The sequence below is a fragment of the Felis catus genome, chromosome A3 (genome assembly GCF_018350175.1).
Source record: "Felis catus isolate Fca126 chromosome A3, F.catus_Fca126_mat1.0, whole genome shotgun sequence".
In the NCBI taxonomy this organism is placed as follows: Eukaryota; Metazoa; Chordata; class Mammalia; order Carnivora; family Felidae; genus Felis; species Felis catus.
Window position 1 is genome coordinate 20,974,217 of NC_058370.1, and position 18,654 is coordinate 20,992,870.

At 47.0% G+C, this 18,654-nt stretch overlaps 1 protein-coding gene and 1 long non-coding RNA gene across 5 annotated transcripts in view; one reads left to right on the forward strand and one right to left on the reverse strand.

The window, feature by feature from the left end:
• Window positions 1-18,654, reverse strand: part of PPP1R16B (protein phosphatase 1 regulatory subunit 16B) — a 102,813-nt gene that overhangs the window by 57,363 nt on the left and 26,796 nt on the right. For 3 of the 4 annotated variants that reach the window (XM_045053633.1, XM_023251256.2, XM_045053634.1), the window contains exon 2: window positions 16,420-16,770. The exons of the other annotated variant lie outside the window; for it this stretch is intronic. In XM_045053633.1, coding sequence (XP_044909568.1) covers window positions 16,420-16,669 — 250 coding nt within the window. In that variant the 5' untranslated portion in view covers window positions 16,670-16,770. The remainder of the gene's footprint in view (window positions 1-16,419; window positions 16,771-18,654) is intronic. 4 annotated transcript variants of the gene reach the window in all.
• LOC109498006 lies at window positions 9,738-11,830 on the forward strand. Its single transcript, XR_002154539.3, has 2 exons — window positions 9,738-9,976; window positions 10,433-11,830. It is a non-coding gene; the product is annotated as an uncharacterized LOC109498006 (long non-coding RNA).

Sequence of the window (18,654 nt, forward strand, 5' to 3'; positions counted from 1 at the left end):
TCAGTTTGGAACAATCAAGGGAATCTTGGCTTTAGTCAGGACAAATCTGTCCTGGTCTATATATACCCATCTCTGCAGGAAATTATGTCTTCCTGGACCAAGCAGCTGATGTTTAGAGACAGAATGTTTCCTGCTTATTATCTGTGAGGCCTTTGGTCTGGGCTACTGAGAGTGGGAAGGCAAAGCCCACATGATGCAGGGCATGGAACGCTGCCAGGCAGAGCCAGGAGTCCCAGCGAGGGGGGAGGGACCCTGGCAGCTTGGGTAGCACGGCCCTGTAGCAGCTCTCCTGGTTCCAGATGTGATGGCAAGCCCAGAGGCTCCCCCCCACCACCAGAGCCCTGCCCATACCCTCCCTGCAGGTTGAGATGCTCTCTCCTAAAAGCCAGGAGAGCTTCATTATGGATCTGATTAAATCATAAGGAATCTCATCCCAAACTTGCCAGAAAACAAGTTATTTTCAGCATCCGTGGGCAGCAAAGGAAGAAGAAAGTCATGAGCCGGAAGGAATGACTGTGTAGAAACCTTGCCCATCCACAGGAAGGTTGGCCGCCATGTCTCTTTGACAAAACGTTAGGGGCCAAGGAACTTGGGAGAAGTTTTGCGAAATAATCTAGGGTATTTTTTTTCTTAATGACAAGGGAAGGGATCGTATTAACTTCAAAAGGTCAGAAGTTTATAGAAGCTAATTAGGGTCCCTCCAAAGAGCTTTTATAATTACAGCCGGGTTTTGAACATTCAAATGGCTCAGGCTGAGCAACACAGGTATCTGCGGCCGCCTTAGGAGGTGACACACAGAAACCAGGAGATTCCAGGCACCTTGGGCTCTACAGTCTCAGTCAACAGTCTGACAGAAGCTCTCCAGGGGGCAGGCCCTTCCACTCTAGGGAGTCTGAAAGGACCCCCTGATGCAAGCATCCTTTAAGTGTTACATCATGTGGGGTGGCCCAAACCTTTCATTTCCCACTGGCTTGGGACAAGAATTGCTGTAAAACGGCTTCATTTTCACACTAAAGTGTAAATGACTACAATCAGAATACTCTTATATGAATGACTAATGGGAGGCTGGCACTGAGTAAGTGCAGACAGAGGCAACGGAGTAGTTATGGCAGTAGGGGTGAGCGGAAGAAGGATCCAAAAGAAAACAGAAGAGATGTTAACCTTGCCTCTGGCCCATGATAACCAAGGCTAATGGCAGATGACAGCAATAGCTAAGTGGCTGTATGTGCTGTCCAGACTGCATCTCTATTCTCTACTATTCTCTCTACTTCACAGATTCTCTCTACAGTCACTATTCTCTCTACTTCACAGATGAGGAATCCAAGCGCAAAGAGATCAAGGCATTCACCCGAGGCCACAAAATAGAGATTAAAACCTAGTTTTGTCTGACTCCGTGATAACTCCCAAGGCCTATTACCATCTCTGCAAGGCTTCCCCACCTTTCCACCGAAAGCCCCCTCCGATTCGGTTTTCCCTACGCCATCCATGTTTTTAAAGATTCTATCTCTCGGGCACGCTGCGTTTGTGAACTAATAATTCGTTCCATCTGGCTGATGATTATTTTTCTGTTCCTGCTTCTGTTTCAACATCGGTCCAGACTTTAACCCCAATTACTGAGGGTTCACCATAATATTATGAAATCACATAAATCATTGTCATGGCTATGTAGTTAATAAGCAATAAAATTAAATAAACACGAGAGCCATTCCCCAGTGCTGAATCCTGACTGCCACATGGTTTTAGAGTCAATGCATATCACATACTTGGCATGCTCAACCCAGGGTCCAGGATGGCACAGTGTCTGGTTCACCTGGTACATCCCGGACATTGCAGTATATCAACAACCAATCACAGCATTTGACCAAAACAATACGCCCAGGGTTATCACACGGGGTTGCTGGGATTCTGGTGTAGAGCAAAGCAAAGTCTAGAGTGTGTGGTCGATTGTAACAATCACAGCCCCAATGAATCACGCCTTTCAGTACCTATGCACATGCACAGACTCCTCCCACACGGACTCTGAGCTTGGCCATGTGACTTACTTTGGCCAATGAGACATCAGCAAACATGATGCAGGCAAAGGCCAGACACATGCTTGTGCACTGGAGCTTGCCTTCTTGGAGTCCTGCGGGAAGCCCAGCATAAAGACCGCAGGGAGAGAGAATCCCAGCCATCCCAGCTGCGCCCAGACACTGGCCGACCCAGCCAACAGCTGCAACCTCATACGGAGCCCAGGTAAGAGCGGCAGAAATGCCCGGTCAATCCAAAGGATCGTTGAGAAGTTGTTTCAAGCCACTGAGTGTTCCAGGGTGGTTTGTTACGTAACAACAGGCAGCCGAGACGGCAGAGTTCTTGCTGATGACTCACCTGGAGAGCTGCCACGACTACCTCTGTGATCCCCGGGAAATGGGGATCCTTAAGCCAAAAAGCCTGTGTCCTCGGGTTCCTCTTGAAGGACCGGGAACACTGGCTCCTCCATCAAGATTGGGCTTCACGTAGCTTCCCGCGTGTAGGCGATGAAGGTAGCACCTCCCTCTCCCCGAGGTAGCAACCTTCCTACCTCTTCATTTAGATTTCACCTCTGCCCCGGGACACAACTGTCTCCACCAAACGGGACGGGCAGAGGACGGGGCGGTGGGATCAGCTCTGCTTGCTGGCACAAACACGGGACGGATGTACTAGGACGATTCAATACTTGGAGCAGATTCTAGAACCTTCTTCTATTTGCTAAACCCCAGCCTTCCTCCACACGGTTACTGAATGACTTTGGCTCTGGTGAATGTTGTAGAAAGGCTTAGGATTTGCTCACTTAAAGAGCCCCTGAGTTCCTCTGGCAGAAATACTGACCGTTTTCTCACTCCATTGTGAAGGCAACAGTGGTTCCGAGAAGCCAGACAAGAATAAACCATGCCCCAAATATCTCCTCTGTCTTCTCAACAGGGTCAGTTTGGACTGAGAAATGTGAAAGAGAGGGTGCGTCTAGTCTCCAGCGAGCAGAGGACGGCCTCTCACGTAGCTCCTTGTCAATATCCAGGGGAAATACTCATCGGGTGTCACAGTGTTTGGGGTCTGAGGAGGTTCCAGGAGAGTGCCAGTTGGCTGAGCGCCCCAGGGTTGGCCTCATCTTGGTGACTGACCACGTGTACCAGCCTACCACAAGTGGTTTCTTCGCCCAAGAGTGGCCTCCTACCATCTGAGTAGAGGAGACTGCTGAATAAGACCACAATACAGTCTCCCTTGAGGATAGGAATTGTCTTGCACTCCAGAAATTCACTGAAGCATGGGCAACTCATTCTGCGCCTGTAGGCAGACCTGGCTGCGAAGCCAAGTTATAATCAGAGGGCCGCAAGGAAGTACATGATCATCACGTTTAACAGCATTGTGTCCAGACGGGTTGAAGTCTCCTTTTTCATAATCACAATGCCCTCCCGACGGGCGGTGACCTTCAAAACTTGTTGGTCACATTGTCCCGACCCCTGGACAGTATTTAGATGGCCTTGCTCATCGGTGATCTCCTAGCCTCCTCTATCTAGGCATCTGTTCTTCACAAGGCTCTCTAACACAATCCACTCTTCAAATGCTGACTTTGCTAGACTCTGAGCTCCATTATGGCCTGACCCAGCCTCCTGTTCACTACTGAACCACTGTTGCCAGTCTGGAGATGTCCAGACTGTGTTCCATGAATGTCTGTGCGTGAAATTCTACCCTGATCCATTGCATGTTTTGTTATAATTCAATCCTCCGAGGAAAATTTCTTCTGGGTCTCTTCTTTTTTTTTTTTTATAGTGGAGACCCCTGCTATTGTTCCCACATACCAACTACAAAAACAGTATAGTTAAATTCATTTCAGATAAACAACTATCCCTGATGGGTAATGATTGGCTCGGATACATGAATAAGGAGCAGGGTCTTTGGTTGCGTCCCAGGCTCTCCTTGGCTGTAGCCTGCTTAACATTCTTATCAAGGATTTAGATGGGGTCCAGGACTGTGTTGTCTGATACAGTGACCTGTAGCCTAGTCACAGGGGACTCCTAAAGTGATTCTAAATTAAATAAAATCAAAACTTCAGTTCCTCAGGCTCCTAGTCACATTTTAAGTGCTCAAGAGCCACATGTGACCAGCAGCTACCGTAACAGACAGTGCATTTTCATCATCAGAAAAAGTTCTACTGAACAACTAACTCTGGGGTAGAAGGCAAATGCTGATTTCATTGTGTTTGTGAGTGGCACGGAATAGAAAGTGCCGGTGAATATTTCATCTAAGGTGGACATATTTAATTATGGCCTGCCCATCATCCATCCTCCCTCCTGCTGGCAACAGCATCCCAATTTTCCCTGGGGCAGGTATAACGTATCTCCAAGTGTCAGGCCATGTGTTTTGGGAGGAGCTGACTTCAGGGGTGGGCACGTGACTTAGATCAGACCAATCACAGCATTGTATCTGTGCTCTAGTCCCTGTGATTGGCTCCGAGGTAGGCATCTTGGCCAATGAGATTCAATTCTGGGACTTGCTGAACCTGGGAGACTGTTGGAAAAAGAAATTACTCCTAAGGAGGTTACCGTAAGGACAAAATACACACTTTGAGCTGCTGACAGTGATCTATTCAGAGACACTTTTTGGTGGCCCCCTGTAGCCACATAGGCTTAAATTAGTTTGAGTTGGATTTCCTGTCACTGGTAGCACAGAAGTCTCACTATATCATTCAAAGTCCAAATTTTTGAGCAGGTGGATAATGGGCTCAAAATTCAACAAGATAAATTTAGAGTCTCGACTTCAGTGTTGAAAATCACCTGTGTGTCCTACAAGGCTTCTAGAGTGCCAGCGATGTTCCATTGCTCAGAGTGAGGACGAGTTACATAGGCACACACAACTTGTGAAAATGGAACCAATTTTGTCATTTTCTGTATGAAAAATATACTTCGGCAGATAGTTTTTTTTAAAAAAGCACTCAGTGTTACCTCAGTTGGTTAAGTGGCCCTTGATTTCGGCTCAGACCATGATCTTGCAGTTCATGGGACGGAGTCCCTCCTTGGGCTCTGTGCTGAGGTGTGGAGGCTGCTTGGGATTCTCTCTCCCTCTCCTCTCTCTCTACGCCTCTCCCCCCGCTTATGCTCTCTGTCTCAAAATAAATAAAATAAACATTTTTTAAAGACAGAAATAAAGTCACTTGCATAACAACAGGATGGGGAAGATGTAACTTCACTAATGGGACACCCACTTGAGGGTTTTAGTTTCTTATAAACACCATATGAGTTGACAGCTGGCCAAAAAGCCAATGGAAATTTGGGCCACACGAATAGACACACTCAACCAGAATGAGGAAACTGACAGTTCCATTCACCTGAGGGTGAGCCAGATCAGACTCGGGAAAGCTATAGACAAAAGAGAGCATGTTCACAAATCTCAAAGTCACATCTTATAAAAATCCGTAAAAGGAACAGGGGGTTGTTAGCCTAGAGAGAAGAGGTGGGAGCAGAAGTTATAGGCATGACAGCCTCAGTGAAACACCAGAATGAACAGATAACCTTATCATCTGCAAATAAGGTTATTTTCTACACGAAAGCCCTAAAAGCGCCGACTGAAAAAAATGAGACAGTAAAATGGCTTTCCACAAAATTAATACATAAAAACTTAAAGCCATCCTTTCAAGAAATAAACAGGACTTATATGGTAACAGAAAAAAAAAAAATCTGTAGCTTTCCTAAAAGGCATAAAAGAATACTTGCCCAGGGGCGCCTGGGCGGCTCATTCCGTTAAGTGTCTGGCTTTAGCTCAGGTCATGACCTCACCGCGCTCTTGAGTTCAAGCCCCGCGTCAGGCTCTGTGCTGACAGCTCAGAACCTGGAGCCTGCTTCCGATTCTGTGTCTCCCTCTCTGCCCCTCTCCCACTCATGCTCTGTTTTCCTCTGTCAAAAATAAACATCAAAAAAAAACATAAAAAAAAAAAAGAATACTTGCCCAGTAGAGACAGGTGCCATTGGCCTGCTTAGACAAAACTCATGACAAGGGAATCAGTTTGGCCCAAATGAATTTTTTTCAATTCTGATAAAATATACAGAAGATACAACTCACCATATCAGCCACTTTTTAGTGTATGGTTCAGTGACATTAATCACATTCACATTACCGTGCACCCGAAACCACCATCCATCCCTATGACTTTTTCCATCTCCCCAACCGAAGCTCTGGACCCATTAGACAATGACTTCCCCCTTCTCCCTTCCCTCCAGCCCCTGGCTAAATTTTTTTTTTGGGGGGGGGGGGTTGTTTTTTAATGTTTTTCATTTGTTTAATTGTGGTAAAATACACACAAAATCTACCGGCTTCATCATTTTCAAGTGTCCAGTTCCGTGGTATTAAATACATTCACAATGTCGTACAACCATCACCGCCATCGATCCCCAGAATTCTCTGCATCTCGTGAAACCGGAACTCTCTACCGATCTACGATATTAATCAATGTTGGAGGAATCTATTTTTGAGCTCTAGTGGGAAAGCTTGACCGAAAGGTCTTAAATGTGACGTGTACGACTGAAAATAACCGAGAACATTTTGCAAAAGACGAGCAATTTGAGGAAGGACTTGTTCTCTCGTATACGAAGCCACACTAGAAAGCTAGGATCAAAACATTGTGTAACTGGCACAGAATCAGATTGCTGGAACACAATAAACAGCCTGGAAAGTCACCCTTCTTCACCGACGAGGCTCAGAGTACGAGCGTGGCATCACATACTCCCCGGCAAGGGAAGGAAGCCGGACAATTGATAACGCCTTGGAAACAAAATGGATATAGACAGATTTTCATTTACTACTTTACGCTGTAACGAGTCCCAAAAGAATTAAGTGTTTAATTTATTTACAAAAGGCCACGAAAATCTAGAAGAGCATGTAGGTTAATATACAACACTGGATGAAGAAACACTTTACAGCAAGAGTCAGCAAACGTTTTTCTGTAAAGGGCGTATTTTCATCTTTACAGGTCCCGTGGTCTCTGCTGCCATCACCTAACACTGTCATTGTCGTGTGAAAGCAGCCATAGACAATATGTAAATGGCTGGGTGGGGCCGTGTTCCAATAACATTTTATTTACAAAAACAGACGGTGGCATTCAAGCCATAGTTTTGTCACCCCTGCTTTAAAGGGATAATGAAGAAAAAAAGCCAGTATCATTAGATTTAACTACATAAAAACGATCTATACACAAAATGTTAAAGCAAACACACACACACACACACACACACACACACACTCTCTCTCTCTGAGAAAGTGTGTGCATCATACATGACAGCACAGGGTCGACATCCTCCCCACCATTTTCATGCTGTCTCTCCTCCCTTTCTCTCCTCCGTCACCCACAAACATTACCCCGTCATTGAAATCAATTAAGAAAAAGAAACAAGCTAGTAGAACAAATGGAGACACAAAAAAATAGACAACTCGGAGAAATAAAGAAATGAATGCCCAGTAAGCCTATGAATAGGTATTCAACCTTAAACTTCTCAGGGTGCCTGGGTGGCTCAGTCGGTTAACCATCTGACTTTGGCTCAGGTCATGATCTCAGGGTTCGTGAGTTCGAGCCCCACATCAGACTCTGTGCTGATAGCTCAAAGTCTGGAGCCTGTTTCAGATTCTGTGTGTGTGTGTGTGTCTCTCTCTCTGCCCCTCCCCTGCTTGTGCTCTCTCTCTCTCACTCTCAAAAATAAATAAACATTAAACTTCTTAGTTATATACGAATTAAGACAACAGGACTATTTTCCCTATATTGAATCTGTCAGCTTTCTGTTCATCCAGCAGTGTCGATGAGCAAGGCAGAGGGGAGGCAAGGCTGGACACAGGCTGAGGGAGGTGCAAACTAACCAAATAAGCAATTTATACCAAAGCCTTGCAGATGTTTATATCGCAAATCTATGAACCTCGAATCTACCCAAAGTAAATAACCAAAGTCGTGACCAGATACTTTCATACGATGATAAACAATGATAATCGCTATGGCATCATTTATAGTAGCAAAAATTGGAAACAACCTGAAAATCCAATCATAGGGAGTGGTTACGTACATTTTGGTACATTCAGACAAGGGAGATTGAGGGCGTCATTAAAAATCTCCTTTGCAAAGACCATATTAAGACAATAAAAAACTGTCGACCTCTAAGCAACATCTGAGTCAACCGACAGACCTTTCTTCTAAAAATGCCTCCCTCAAAAAAAATAAAAAAAATAAAAATAAAAATAAAAAATAAAAATAAAATAAAATAAAATAAAATAAAATAAAATAAAATAAAATAAAATAAAATAAAAATGCCTCCTTCCCTAGGCTTCTGAGATGCCACACCACCCTAGGTGTCTTTCTTCCACCTGGCAGATGACTACTGGTCCCCTTCCTTCTCTTCTTGGCTCAGCACATAGCATCTGAGGTGTCCCAGGGCTTTCTCTTGATTTGGTTCTTTGCTCCATCTACCTTGCTATTACTATGGGCACAAAGTCATTATAGTTCTTCTGTGTCTTAAATGACGTGATACCTCATTGTGGCTTTGATCTTCATCTGCCTAATGAGGAGTGATGTTGAGCATCTTATCCTGTGTCTGTTGGCCGTCTACATGTCTTCTTTGGGAAAATGTCTATTCAGGTCCTCTGCCCATTTTTCATTGGATCGTTTGGGCCTTCTGCTATCGAGTTGTATGAGTTCTTTATATATGTTGGATATTAACCCCCTATCTAATACATAGTTTGCAAACACTTTCTCCCACTCCGTAATTTGCTTCTCCTTTTGTTGACTGTTTCTTTTGCTGTGGATAAGCTTTTGGGTTTGCTATAGGCCCACCTGCTTATTTTTTCCTTTTGTTGCTTTTACTTTTGGTGTAATATCCCCCAAGAAATGAGCTAATATTTTCTAACAGATAATACATTACATTAAAAAAAAATAGGTATGGATAAAAGAGCCATTCAAAACGCAAAGCCACCAATGGATTTTAACATAACAAAGTTAAGAAAAGCTAAAACTTCATATGGTTTCAGGTTCCACATTGAGATTAATCATCAAGAAACTATCCCCTGTTGGGACGCCTGGGTGGCTCAGTCAGTTAAGCGTCTGACTCGACCTCAGCTCAGGTCATGATCTCACAATTCGTGAGTTCGAGCCCCACATCGGGCTCTGTGCTGGCAGTGCAGCGCCTGCTTGGGATTCTGTCTCCCTCTCTGTCCCTCTCCTGCTTGCTCTCTATCCTTCTCTCAAATAAAAATAAACTAAAAAATAAAAAATAAAATAAGAAAAAACTACCACCTGTTGAGTTTAGTTGAGTATTAAAGAATATCCACAATTATCTGAAAAGGCAATTAAAATATTTCCTCTATTTTCCAACATATCTGTGTGAGGTAAGATTTTGTCCATTTACTTTAACCAAAATAATATATCACAATAGAGAGAAGCAAAAGCAGCCACCTTCTTTTAAGCCAGACCTTACAAAGATTTGCAAAAGTATAAAACAAGCCTACTCTATGTTTTTTGTTTTGAGAAATATCAGTATTTTTCATAAAAACATTTATGTTAACATGTGTGGTAGTTTTGGAACATGCCCACCATTTCTCCTCCCTTCAAGAGGGGAAGCCTAATCCCCCTACCTTTGGACGATTTAGTGACTCATCTCTAATGAACACAATATGGCAGAAGGGATGATATGTGACTTAAAAGTCTAGATCATGAAAGGCATTGTGGTTTCCCCCTTGCTCTCTCGGATCACTCACTCTGAAGAAGGCCAGCCGCCATGTTCCGAAGACACTCAAGCAGCCCTGTGAAGAGGGTTATATGGCAAGAATCGGAGGCCTCCTGCCAAGAGCCATGTGAGTGCGCCATCTTGGACACAGCTATTCCAGCTCCATTAGGCCTTGGGGTGTCTGCAACCTTATGAGAGACCCTAAGCTAGAACCACCCAAGCTCCGTTGGCCCCAGATTCTTGATCCACAGAAATTGTGTGAGACAGTAAGTGTTTATTGTTTTAAGCTGCTAAATTTTGAGCTCCTGTACTATGTAGCAATAGATAACTAGATAACTAGCGTCTAGATAACAATAGATAACTTGGTGTTTATGGTTTAATGAGCACATGTTTATTTTAATTAGTCAGCTTTCATTTCTAGTGGTAAATATCAATACAGAACCCAGGTAAACAAAAGCTCTTAAGAGTTCTCAGTTTTTAATAATATAAAGGGGCCCTGAGACCAAAAAGGTTGAGAACTATTGCCCTAAGCTTTTTGGCCACTGCCCCTTTATTAAACTTTTCTCAAACTACCTCATGTCAGGGCACCATTTCTTTCCTATCAGGACCCTGAGTAATAGGAAAATACCAAAATGTTACTGATAGTTGTTGCTGTTTTGGGTATCTTGATTTTACTGTCTTAATGGGTTTTTTTTTTCTGTACTTTAACAATTTCCTACAAGGATGAATGATTTTTATAATTAAGAGAAGAGAAACTTCCCTTTTGAAAATCATCAAAAGTGAAAGTCAGACCTGTATTTCCTTTGGATGAGTCGACCGTTTAAGCACAACATGCGGAGGCCAGATGTCTGCCGGTGCACCTGCGTGCCGGGGAGAGGTCCGAAGGGCAGATGGTGGATGAGGGGCCAGTAGCCACAACACCTGCCCCCCCAACAACCTCAGCCAGACTGGCTCTTTCGCGCATGTTACACATTGAGTTTCTGCATAATTTCACATAAAAGTTTCCACTGCTTGAAAAAAAAAAAAAAAAAAGTTTGAAAACCTTTACCGTGAGAATGAATAACAGTTGAAGAGTTAAAATTAGGCTATAGAAGAACCACTCAAACTTTTTTTGGGAATGTGAACAGAGTTTCCATAAAGAAAATCCTGCACATTCTGAGAGAACAGAAGCCCTGACAACTTAACAAATGTTCGGTGGTTTCAACAGAGGCTTGCTCGTGTGGCCATGGAAAAGGTGACAGCTAGGGATGAAGAGCTTATCCAGGGACCCCTCCGATCCAAGGGGCCCAAGAGGCCAGCAGAAGCAGCAGGGCCTTAAGGCCCCGGGGGACACAGATCAGAACCACAGGTGAGTGGCTCTCTCGTTTTCTCAGGAAAATCCAAAGCAGGAGATGCTAAAAGCACGGACTTCGGAGACACCAGATCTGGGTTCAAGTTCCAGGTCTGACACTAAAAACTTAAGAGATCTTTGGCAAGTGACATAGCCAAACTGAAGTTGGAGAACGCAAAATGGTACAGCCATTTTGGAAAACAGGTTAGCGGTTTCCTAAACAGAAACTTGCCATGTGACCCAGCAATTCCATTCCCAGGTAACCACCCAAGAGAAATAAAAACATACATCCGCACAAAGACTTGCACACAACTGTTCTTAGCAGCACTATTCATCATAACTCAAGGTGGAAGCGATCCAAATGTTCCTCAACCGGTGAACGGAGAAACAAAATGCGGCATATCCACACGATGGAATACTAAAGGGCGATAAAAGGAAGAAAGTCCTGATACATGCCACAACCTGAACGCACCCTGAAAACATTACTCTAAATGAAACAAGCCAATCGCAAAAGATCACATATTAGCTGAGTCCATGTACGTGGAACATTCCAGAAAAGGCAAAGATACAGAGGCAGAAAACAGACTAGTGGTTACCTGGGGCTGGGGACAGGAGTGACTACAAGTGGGCACAAAGTGTCTTTTTGGGGTGACGGAATGTTCAAAACTCGGGTTGTGGTGATGGGCACACAACCCTGTAAATGTCCTGAAAATCATTGAATCGCACCCTTAAAATGGGCACATTCTGCGATATGTAAATTAAAACTCAATAGAGCTGTTTTTAAACAATGGGATTTGACTCTCTACCTCAGAGGGCTGTTGTGAGGATGAAGTGAGATGACGTCTGATACAAAGTAAGCACTCGATAAATAATAGTAATGATGACAATCGGTGTATATACTAGTAACGGATTATGTAAGTGGAGACCACGCATAATGCAGAATTGCAACAATTTATAGCACTTATCTACTCCTTAGCATGCCACTCCAACATCTGTAAAGTCGATCTAACCCCAGGACAACTTTTTTTTCTTTTTTTTTTAACGTTTTGATTTATTTTTGAGAGACAGAGTGCGAGCAGGAGAGAGGCAAAGAGAGAGGGAGACACAGAATCCGAAGCAGGCTCCAGGCTCTGAGCGGCCAGCACAGAGCCCGACGCGGGGCTCAAATCCACGAACCATAAGATCATGGCCTGAGCCGAAGTCGGACGCTTAACCAACTGAGCCACCCCGGCTCCCCAGCTCCAGGACAACTTTCTGAGGCAGCTGTATTATATCATCTTCATTTTCACAGACGGGGAAACTGAGGCCCCAAGAAGTTTAGTAACCTTCCCACGGTTGCACAGCTGGGACACAGCAGAGGCGGGATCTGAATCCTGGAGAAATGGTTCTGGAGTGCCTACTCTTGGCCACGACACTGCACAGCCTCTCAGTAAACGCCAGCTTGTCTATTCAGTTACTGCTCTCACTGGCGGTGCGGTGGGGTGCAGAGAAGGCTCACAGACAGCTCCCCAAGACTCAAGACCCAACCCCTAGGGTTACAGGAGTCAGGGGAAAGAGTGTTCCAGACAGAGGGGTCTGCATATACAAAGGCGGGGAGGTAAGAGAATGCAGGGCATATGGGAAGAGCGGGAGATGGCTGGAGGATGGGGCGATGCTGGGCAGAGGGCTCCTGAGGGTGGGATTCAGGCAGGTCCAAGGCCAAGGAGGGTCCCTGGTGCCCGGACGTTAGCCTGAAGGCAATGCAGAGCCAGAGAAGGAAATACAGAGAGTCCCTCCCCAACGCTGCCTTTCTCTGGGTCGACTCACATTGCCCTGGCAGGTGGAGAAGGTTGACTCAGCCACTGCTGTGAGCTGAAGGGAGCGGGGGAGCTGCCACCCCCATTCCCATCCCGCCGCGAGCTGACGCCCCTGCAGCCTCCCCAACACCAGCTCCGCCGGCACATAGAAACCATCGCAGCCAGCTGGGAGCAGCGGGCTCTGTCATGCTGCCAGGGAGCTGAGCGTAGCCCGGCCAGACTGCCGGCTGCCTGATGGAAGCTTCACGCCCCTGCCCAAACCCAGCCGCCTGACGGGGGGACCACTCACCCCACCCCACGGCCCACCACAGCGCCCAGTATGCTGGCCGTCCACCCTCGCTCGGCTGGCCCCAGGGGCCAGCACTTTGCTCATTCAAATTGAATACACATGTCCTTGCCTCCGGCTCTTCCATTTTCCCACATCCGTCCTTGAGACACAGCTGCCTGTGTGCACGGAACGTTCACTTGGGCCAAAGCAAAACTACTGAGGAAGCCTCCACGCCTATCAATGAGGAACCAGTTCAAAAAGTCTGCTGATGGGGCGCCTGAGTGGCTCAGTCGGTTGAGCGTCTGACTTCGGCTCAGGTCATGATCTCGCGGTTCGGGAGTTCGAGCCCCGCGTCGGGCTCTGGGCTGACAGCTCGGAGCCTGGAGCCTGCTTCGGATTCTGTGTCTCCCTCTCTCTCTGCCCCTAACCCCACTCTCTCTCTCTCTCTCTCAAAAATAAACATTAAAAAAAAAATTTTGTTTTAATTCTGGTGAATCCAAACCACGGAATACTACGCAGCAGTTAAAAAGAATAATACAGATCTATTATCCCAGGGTACCGGCATGAAAACACCTCCAAGACACGTTGGAGAAACGTGGGTGGAAAAACAAATTGCAGAGTAACGTATCCAGTGTATCATCACTTGGGTAAAAACAAAACAAAACCAGGGGCGCCTGGGTGGTTCAGTCGGTAATGCATCTGACTTCAGTCACGATCGCATGGATCATGAGTTCGAGCCCCGCGTCGGGCTCTGGGCTGACGGCTCGGAGCCTGGAGCCTGTTTCAGATTCTGTGTCTCCCTCTTTCCCTGCCCCTCCCCCACTCGCACTCTGTCTCTCTCTTTCTCTCAAAAATATAGGAACACTAAAAAAAAAGAAAAGAAAAACAAAAAACCCCAACTGGCCTCTCGAGTTCTCCCAGTCTACAAACACACAGGTAAATGAGAAAAACGCCTGGAAGGAAGCACATCAAAGTAACAGAAAAAAAGAAGGGGTGGAGGGAGGGACCCTGTGTATGCCTCCGTGTTAAGTTTTAGAAGAAGAATGTGTTTATGGATATTTGGGTTCTTTAAAAAGTGTGTTAAAACACACACACACACACACACACACACACACACACACACACACAGAGGGGAAAAGTGGGTTAAAATGCCCACCACCCTGGGGCTGCGTTCAGCGTCACTTTTCAGACAGCTGTCACATTCAGCATCTTGCCTAATTCTTGCCACACACCCCCCCTTGAGGACAAGGTTCAAAACTCCATTTTACAGACCCAGAAACTGGACCAGAGGGGTGAAACAAGCCGCTCAAGATCGCACGCAAGGCCAAGGGGGCTCTCGGTCCTGGCCCCGAGCCCAGGGCTCCTTCTCAGCGGCACGTGGGCGCCTATGAGGGTGTGGGGCCCACGCTGGGGCCGGGCAGGCGCCCCTGTTCTGAGCTGTCAGCCAGCTCACAGAGCCCCTTCAGGGAGGGGAGTGGGGCTTTGTCAGGGAAAGAGGGAGGGAAAGACGACCGGCAAAAGAAGAGATGATGAACCGCCACCCACGACAAAAATCAGACATCATTGATGTGTCGCCCACTGAGTGGGATGGGTCTGCCGCGTCACCCAGCAAATCTCGTGTGGGAAGGAGCCTCGCAGGGCCGGTCCCCCGAGCCTGACATTTCAAGCCTCTCCCTCTCTCTCTCTCTCTCTCTCCCCACCCCCCCCCCCCCCCAGGCTGCTCACCCCAGGCTCTCAGCTGCGCGGTTTCCAGCTGAGTGGTTCCGGGAATGCTTCTGCTCAGTTCCCAGAACACCATAGCCGGGGCAGTAGAACTGTGCTTCTCAGAAGGTGCTAGAACCTGAGGAGCAATGTGCGAAAAACCCAACACCCTCTAGTGCAGACAGTGCCGTCCCTCTTTCCACAACTATTTTAGCACCACGTGTCTGAGGGTGTGCAGAGGCAGGAGGCCGGAGGGACCCAGGCAGCATGGCTAGGCCTCTCCAGGGACAGCCAGAAAGGACTCCTGTACAGAAGGAGGGGACTGGAGGGGGCACAGGACACATACGCAAACCTCAGCTGCACAAGGACCGGGCACGTTCAGAGAAGAGAGCTTTGGTCAAATCATGGATCCTCCAGTCATTCATATAACGGGAAACAAACCCACGAGGCCATGAGACCAGCGACAACAGCTGGCATCCTGAGCTTTCTGGTCCCAGCTTTGCCACCTCGGTCAAGGCTCTGAACCTCTCTGGGTCTCAGTTTCCCTATCTGTAACATGGGTGCCTATTACACGTGTCTTTAGGGCATTGTGATATCTGGATGGAGGACAGATAATACCATAATTAAGTCGAATGTAACAAGTACAGGGTATCCATAAAATCTGGAAACGGATTCTATGAGTGTATCTATATGTGTTCGTGTTCATTTGTTTGTTCTATGTGTGTTCGTGCTCATTTATTTGTTCGCTTTATAGAGTGAAAATGTCCTAGACAACATTGTATATATTTGTCCATTTCCAGACTTTATGAACACTCTATGTATAAACATAATTACACATATAAATAGTATATTAGACAAACGTTATAGGTATATACATATTCATTATATAAATATAATGAAATAAACTATAGTCATAACATAATAAAATAAAACATACTAATAACTCCTCACACAGTATGAGGGACTATCCATGCCCAAGAACTCGGGGGTATTCCCTCATTTCATGCTCACAGCAAGGCCTTGCAGCGGATACTAGCATTTACCCCCACTTTACAGAGGGGCAAACTAAGGCACAGGGAACCGAAGTGAGCCGCCTACTTGCCAGAGTCACCCCGGGTCTAAAAGACAAAGCCAGCTTCAGAAGGGAGGACAATCTAACTTCCGGCCTGTGCTATCAACCACAGCTCTACACCCGCCCGGCTCTGCAGCCAAGGCCAGGCAAAACTCAACCGCACACAGAGAGCCCTGGGCGCTGGTGGGGCGCCCAACAGGGCCTTAAATGCAAGATCCTCGAGTATGGCGCTCTTGGAGGGGCAAGACCAGATGGAATTTGTTCACCACACTTGGAATAGAAATGCGCAAGGGGTGGGGGTGGGGGGGGGGTCCTAAACATTCACGGAGGGAAGGGAAATCAGCATGGAATTCATCAGCCAAAGGCTAAAAAAAAAAAAAAAAAAAGTCTCCGATAATTCAGGCCCCGCGAAGTAAGCGCCCTTGCTAGCACCTGCGGGGGCTGCCCAAACCTGGGAGGGGGCCAGACCCCCGCCGGCACCCCTCCGCCGCGCAGCCCCTGGAGGCCAGCCCCGGGGGCGGGGGGGGGGCGGAGCGGCCTACCTTCCTCGGCGTCGTTCCTCAGGGAGGCCTCCAGCAGGGCCACGCTGGCCTCGAAGGACACCTTCTTCCGCCGGCCGCCCGTGCTGCGCTTCCGCTCGTGCTTCCGCTTGCGGTGCTGCAAGTCCTGCTCGTACTGCGCCCACTTCTTGAGCTGCTGGGCCCGGCGCTTCTGGGCGGCGCGCAGCCGCTCCAGCGTGGGCACCTTCTCCAACAGCTGCAGCTCCGTCAACAGGTCCACGTGGCTGGCCATGGCCTCGGCGCCTCCCCACACCCCGGCGGGGCGCTAGCGCGGTGCGCCGGGTGCCAGCGGAGCGCGGGGGCTCCTGCGGGACTGGGGCCTCATGGTGGGGCCTGCGCGGGGAGAGAGACACAGATGGACACGCCGGTCAGGCTCAAAACACCGATCAGAGGGTGTCGCTCGCCCCGTGCTGAGAACACTTGCTTTTTCTATTTTACTCCTTTTTTAAAATTGAGATATAATTGGCCTATAACGTTGCGGAAGTCTAGGGCGCAAAGCGTTGATTTGATACACTTATCTATTGGCAATATGGTGACCCTTGCAGCCTTAGCTGCGTGATTACTCCGTCGCGCCGCATAATTACTGCTTTTTTGGGGTTGCATTGTTATTTCACAGAAGGTTGTTATAGTGTTATTACATATAAGGAGCTTGTTATACTGCTATAACACATAAAGGGTTTTGGTCATTTTTAAAGGAATTAATACCATATTTTACATTTCTCGGTATTAATCTATAATATGGTAAATATAATCCACAAAAACAAAATCTCTTGGAGATCCTTAATTTTAAGAGCATAAAGGGGTCCTAAGACCCCTTTAGGCAAGTTTGGTAATTGCCTACCTACAGGAGTCTAGAACATCTTAGTTCAAGTTTTCGTCCTTGGGTGACCTTAAATTTTTCTTTTAAATCATGCCTTTTGTGGGTCGCCTAGGTGGCCCAGTCGGTTATGCCTCGACTCCTGGTTTCAGCTCAGGTCACGATCTCACAGTTTGTGGGTTTGAGCCCCACATTGGGCTCCACGCTAACAGCTAGGAGCCTGCTTGAGATTCTCTCTCTCCCTCTCTCTCTCTCTCAGAATAAATAAACAATAGGGGCGCCTGGGTGGCTCAGTCAGTTGAGCATCTGACTTCGGCTCAGGTCATGATCTTGCGGTTTGTGAGTTCAAGCCCCGCGTAGGGCTCTGCGCTGACAGCTGGGAGCCTGCTTTGGAGTCTGTGTCTCCTCCTCTCTCTGCCCCTCCCCTGCTCATGCTCTGTCCCTCTGTCTCTCAATAATAAATAAGCGTTAAAGAAAAAATTTTTTTAAAGAATAAACAAACAAATCACACCTCTTGCTCTCATAGATTCCTGGACAACACGAAGTCGACAAAATTTCAATCTCATTCCAGCGGGTCCCTGTCCCTCATTCAGCACAGACCCTATGGGTTCTCACACACAGGGAAAGGGTCTTGGCACAATCACTCGCACCTCTTTAAGCCTGTTTTCCCGCCTTTATAATGTTCTAGCCACCTCCCAGAACGGATAGGAATAAAGAGAGCTGACCAAAAAGGGTTATACAACTAACAGCAGAAACAGCTTGGAGGAAGAAGATCAGGGACATGTAAATGCAGCCCATCCGGGAAGCCACAGCAAGGCTGGTGGATGATTGTGGGCTGTTGGGTAATTAGACTGGAGACTGGCGCAGGTCTGCATTTGCATAATGCCTTAATGCCTGCTGGTCCCAAGGGGTCAGGATAGCCTTGGGCTTCAGGAAGTGATCACTGGTCTTCTGGGTTCCCTGCTCTGCTCCCAGACTGTCCATCCTCCAGATGCTAAAGACCAGGCTTCAGCCTTAACCTGGACCCTTGGGAGCTCAGGTTGGGCCAGGTTGTTCTTCCGGTCCCTTCCAGCTCCCAGTCTGGAGGGCAGACAAGCAAATGGGGAAGGGGCTGGCTTGGCCAGGCTGGAGGGCAAAAGCCCAAAGGGTCCGAGTAAACCTGATTCAAATGTAAACAGAAGCTGAAGGTAAGACTCAGCAAAAAAAACAAAACAAAACAAAACAAAAAAACACAAACAAACAGCATGCCTACAGCCTTTGGTTACTTTTTGTTTCGTTTTGCTTTGAATACCATGCAATGCTTTATTTCTTTATTTCTTTATTGAGAGAGAGAGAGAGAGAGAGAGATGCAAATGAATGAGGGGAGGGGAGTGCGGGGGTGGAGAGAGAGAAGTGGGGCT